General features: G+C 38.6%; 1 protein-coding gene across 1 annotated transcript; it reads left to right on the forward strand.

Annotated features, from left to right (window-relative positions):
- The first annotated feature begins 1,921 nt into the window (after positions 1-1,921).
- LOC106335408 (UDP-glucuronate 4-epimerase 6) lies at positions 1,922-3,877 on the forward strand. The gene has a single exon (XM_013773926.1). The coding sequence runs from the start codon at positions 2,147-2,149 to the stop codon at positions 3,512-3,514; it is 1,368 nt and encodes a 455-aa protein (XP_013629380.1). The 5' UTR covers positions 1,922-2,146; the 3' UTR covers positions 3,515-3,877.
- The last annotated feature ends 1,863 nt before the right edge of the window (positions 3,878-5,740 follow it).

Raw genomic sequence — 5,740 nt, forward strand, 5'->3', positions numbered from 1 at the left:
AAAGCTGTACATTTTTTAATCTCGGGTAAAAGACTAAATAAACTTTATAAAAAGATTTAAATCTCAGGTTTTATAGAAAAACCTTTGCTAGGGAGTAGGGCCGGGATGAATATTGGTTCATGTATTCAAGACTGATATTGCATATCTTTAGTTTTGCTACATATATACGATCAACGAGTAGATATCTTTAGGAAATGTTTAAAATGACTTCAAAATAATATAAGCTAAGGGTACAATATTACTTGAAACGAATTGATTCTTTCGTACTCGTTTATATATACATACCTACTTGAAACTTTGCAAGTCCAGAAACAAGCTGCAGAAATAACTATGCCAGTCTTTAAATTTGATTTGAATTCATCGCTTTATTCATGTTACTGCAATAAGTCGATACTCATGGTGATCTGATCTGATACTCATGGTGATCTGATCAGATCTAGCTGTGACAAAAAAAAAGGTATACTATATACTTTTGATTTTTATTTTTTTGCGCAGAATTCAATCATCTTGTGAAAACGCGTGGACTAACTATTTTATAGCTTTTGTCCTAAAAGGGCTTCATTTATTTTCAACCTGTACTGTTTTAATATTTTTATAATAAGTTGATCACACCCCAATCTCACAATATATGATAATTATAGAACACAATGTAAAAGTCAGCAAATAAAATTGCCTCGAATGTTGACAATACGAACATGCAGAGGGACTCACATGGGCACATTTTCCTGTCCCTTACACCACAAGACAAACAGAAGTGGGGTTGTCCTCTTGCTTAACCAGTTAACCAATGTGTTAAACTACCTTAATTATTTGAACCATTTGGTTATATACTTTGACAAGGAAGGTCCATTACTTTACTTATTATTATTCTTCTTCTTATTAACAAAAAATAAAGTATGCACACTTACTGTTAAGTCTTAGAACAGCCGCTACTATTCTATTAAAAATCCAGTCGGTTAAGTTTTTTTTTTTTTTTTTTTAAAAAAAAGGCTTTCTCCAGTTGGTTAAGTTCATGTTTTACAATCTCAAATGTTATCTTCGCTTATTTTTTACGTACCTCACATGCTTCTTCTTTTATTATATCGAAGAGTGCTGTTGATATACTCAACTTGACTAAGAAAACATTAAGTATAGTAAAATCTATTTACTTTAATATACCATTTATTAAAAAAGCTTAAACTTACATGTTATTAGATTTGACTAAGGTTGTTTATATATATATCTATCAATAAATTGTTTCAATTATAGTTAATATATATATTTATCTATACCTCTTCTAATTTGTTATCTTTAAATATAAAATTGAGCAAAAATTTTAAAATGAGAATCTGATTGAATACAATTTGAAATCATCACCATAATGTATCTATAAAGATAAAGAACCCGACTTTAATATCTAGTGATAATGAAAAAACTAATAAACAGATATTGACTATAAATATAAGTAAATAACACAAAGACTTGATAACAAAAGAAAACTCTGTAAGAAATGGAGAACAATCTAACTTTATCCAATGTGGCATAAGCCTAACTAGCAAATCCTTCTTGTATTTCGGGTAAATTTACACTCGTGTTTACGAACCAAAGTCACACCATACACAAGTACAGCAATATTCTTTGTTTTTTCTTGTGGGGTAAAATACAACCAAACTTATTTATTTATTTTATTTTATATATTAACTCGTTATGTATATTATATATTTATATTTATTAGAGCATCATTAACACAGAGTTCTTAGTACAAGGTTATTAGCAGAATATAATAACCCGACTCTTAACTTTTAACTGAAAAAGTTAAGAATCGGTTATTAAATCTCTTATTTAAGAACCGACTCTTAACATTTTCAGTTAAAAATTAAAAATCGAGATATTATATTCTGTTAAAAACCTCGTAATAAGAACCATGCGGCAATGATGATCTTACAGAGAAAATGGGTTCCGACCAGCAAAATCTCTCTCTTTCTCTTTATAAAATCATCAAATCGTTCCTTCACTTTGGTTTCAGGGCTCAAAAACTCTCTCAAACCCTCTAAGTCCTCCCTTAAAATAATAATTGTAACATTTTTCTTCTAGCCCCTTCTTGGATCCAGGGAGAAGAATCCACATACAAATCTAGATCAGTAAGAGTTCCTATAAAAAGACGAAAATGCCCCCATCGGCGACGGCGGATACAAGCAAGACGGGGAAGCTGGAGAGGTACAACAGCTACCTCCGCAAGATCCACAGCACCAAAGTCCTCAATGCTTCTTCCAAAGTCCTCTTCCGAGCAACACTGCTCGTCGCTCTCGTCCTCCTCCTCCTCTTCGCATTCAACTACCACCCACTCTCCGACAGCCGCGCCGCCGCATCGCACCACCTCCACCGACGCAGCTTCTTATCCACCGGAATCTTCTCCTCCTCCTCCTCCTCTTCCGCTTGGGAGAAGCGCGTGAGGCAATCCTCGACAGCAAAACGACAGCACGGTCTCTCCGTCCTAGTCACCGGAGCAGCCGGGTTCGTCGGGTCCCACTGCTCCATCGCCCTAAGAAAACGCGGCGACGGAGTCTTAGGGTTCGACAACTTCAACGACTACTACGACACGTCACTCAAAAGAGCAAGACAAAACCTCTTAGAGAAGCAACAAGTGTTCATCGTCGAAGGCGACCTCAACGACGGGCCCCTCTTGCGCAAGCTCTTCGACATCGTCCCTTTCACTCACGTCCTCCACTTAGCGGCTCAAGCCGGAGTTCGCTACGCCATGAAGAACCCTCAGTCCTACATCAGCTCGAACATCGCCGGTCTCGTGAACCTCCTCGAAGTAGCCAAAGCGGCTAACCCTCAGCCCGCGATCGTATGGGCCTCGTCGAGCTCCGTGTACGGGCTCAACACCGAGAACCCCTTCTCCGAAGATCACAGGACGGACCAGCCGGCGAGTCTTTACGCGGCCACGAAGAAAGCAGGGGAGGAGATTGCGCATACTTACAATCACATCTACGGTCTTTCGTTAACCGGACTCCGGTTCTTTACGGTTTACGGTCCTTGGGGAAGACCGGACATGGCTTACTTCTTCTTCACTAAAGCCATACTCCACGGGAAGTCGATAGATATTTATAGAACTCAGGACAATCAAGAAGTGGCGCGTGACTTCACCTACATCGACGATATCGTTAAAGGATGCGTCGGTGCGTTGGACACGGCGGAGAAAAGCACCGGAAGCGGCGGAAAGAAGCGAGGGCCGGCTCAGTTGCGTGTTTACAACCTCGGGAACACTTCTCCGGTTCCTGTCGGGAGATTGGTTTCGATATTGGAAGGTTTGTTGGGCACGAAAGCGAAGAAGCATCTGATCAAAATGCCTAGAAACGGTGACGTGCCATACACGCATGCGAATGTGAGCTTAGCGTATAGAGACTTTGGGTATAAACCAACGACGGATCTCGCGACGGGGTTGAGGAAGTTCGTCAAGTGGTACGTTGGTTATTACGGGATACAGCCGAGGGTAAAAAAGGAAAACTCTCACGCCGATGATTCCGCTTAATAATCTCTCTCTCTCTGCTTCATTATCATCAACATGCTTGATTTTTCGTTTTACAAAAAAAAAATATTTACAGGGACAGATTTCTGTTTTTTTTTTTCCTTTTTTTTTATTTTAAAATGCCAAAACTCATTAATGTGTGGGAATTTAATTGCCACAGGCTGTATGTTATAATAGACAGATATGTGGAAGGAGAAATGAAAAAAAGAGAAAGAAAAAGGGGGTATAGTTGGATATATAATCAAGTGGGGTTTGTTATGTAATAAATGATGGGTTAACGATCTTGCTGGAAAGTGTTTATTAGAGAGCAGATCTTACCTGTTGGATTTTTATAATCAAGGAATGAAACATGTGATCTGTTATCAACTGTAATATAAAATATTTATTCTCCTTTTCTTTTTCTTTTTCTTTTTCTTTTTTTGCCTTTTCTCTCCTTCACTTCTATAGATTTGATTTTTTATTTCTTTACTATTTCATGCCAAAAAGGAGTATAAATGAATTGAACTAAACCGGAAGTAACCGGATTTGACTCGACAAAAAAACTTTATTGTGCAATAACGAATTGCAATAAACCAAAAAGAGAAAGGAAGAGGACCATTGGCATTGGACCCATCAATCCATATTCCAGTTTTCGGTGTTGTTATCTTTCTTTTCTTTTTCTTATTGATTCATTTTGTGTTTACCAATTTTAGCCTTTATTTTCTGTATAATAAATCGATACAATATCTTACCATTTTTTATTTAACTCGAAGGAGAGCCTACAACTGGTTGATCGTTTACAGCCAACATGCGTGAGGTACCAGTCCACACCTAGTTGCAATAGTAGTCCAAACAGAAAAATTGAAACCACATTCAAAAAATTAAATGGTTTCTTGATTCAGTAGTAGCATTGCATAAGATATAAGCCTAAGATTGTATAAGATCTCAATATAAAGAACTCTTTTTATTAATCTCTTTTAAGAAAACATTCAAAAATCTCAAGTTTCTCAAACACAATCTCTAAGACTCTCAAAGGTATGCAACACTCTTGCAACTCTTTATATAGAGATTATATTTTCTAAATTCATTCGGAAACTAACCATCCTAATCCTAACTCAATTATGATCGGTGTAACTTGGATCCCAACTTAACTTCATGTTTATCTCCAACATAAGAAACAAGCCGGGCTCACTTACATACCTCAAGCAGTCATTATATCCCTTGCTGGGCACCTATTCAACATAAAAACCAAGTCAAAAAGTTGACTTGGAATTACATAGGAGGTCCAAACTAGTAATGACCAAGGCACCGTTGGCATAGATCCCCTGAGTTTGCTGTAAATTACCCATGTGGAGTAGCAGTTGCAGATTTTCTCATCCACCTCCCATTCATAATAATCGGGCTATTGAGTTATATAGTCAATGTTGTCAAGTGTATTTTTTATGGATAGTTGATTCTCTGTTATATCAGGTGGAAGGCGTCACTGTCCTTCGCTAGATAGAAGAAAAGTGTTGGTGTGGATGCGATTCCTAGTGTTACCGAACCATTTGAAAGGAAACATTGAAGACTACCAAAATATGACCAATGGTCAGTCCAGAACCTACTGCTGACCCCTTAGTTTTATCCATGGAAACATCTCATGCCGCAACAAAAGTTTTATCCATGGAAACATCTCATGCCGCAACTAAAGTAACTTATTCGCTAGCCAAGAATGAGACTTGTTTCCTTTCATGATCCAAAAGTTGTTGAGTCTACCTTGGTGATATCTTCTCAATTTGCATTGTTTTAACCATTCATTCTTGCACATGTTGATCATTTAGGATAGCATTTAGATATGTTTAGGTTGCATTGCATTACATATGTCCTTATTAGGTGATGGAGATTTCAAATGGTGACTTTGGAGCATCTAGAGATGGTTTGGAAGCAAAATTGGTGATTCTCGAAGAAGAGACGCAGAGGTTAAGTGTCTCAGCGGCCTCGTGACGTCCCAGCGGCCTTTTGGCCCATCGAGAAGCAGCTGCAAGTGCTGGAGAAACGGAGACAAAGTGTGGCAGCGGCCTTGTGCAGCGGTGTCCTAGAGCCGCTGGAGACGCTCGAGAGATGAAGACTCGAGAAATGGAGAGAAGTATGGGAGCGGCCTAACGCAGCGGTGAACCGAAGCCGCTGGAAAAATAGCTCATCCCCTGCCGCATTTGTACTTGTCGCAGCGGTGTGATGCAAGGAAGTGAAGAAGCCGCTGCGAGTGCCCCA

The sequence above is a fragment of the Brassica oleracea genome, chromosome C3 (assembly GCF_000695525.1).
Source record: "Brassica oleracea var. oleracea cultivar TO1000 chromosome C3, BOL, whole genome shotgun sequence".
In the NCBI taxonomy this organism is placed as follows: domain Eukaryota; kingdom Viridiplantae; phylum Streptophyta; class Magnoliopsida; order Brassicales; family Brassicaceae; genus Brassica; species Brassica oleracea.

Excerpts from the sequence above, each read along its gene's own strand:
- LOC106335408 (XM_013773926.1), top strand. The coding sequence starts at position 2,147 with ATGCCCCCATCGGCGACGGCGGATACAAGCAAGACGGGGAAGCTGGAG.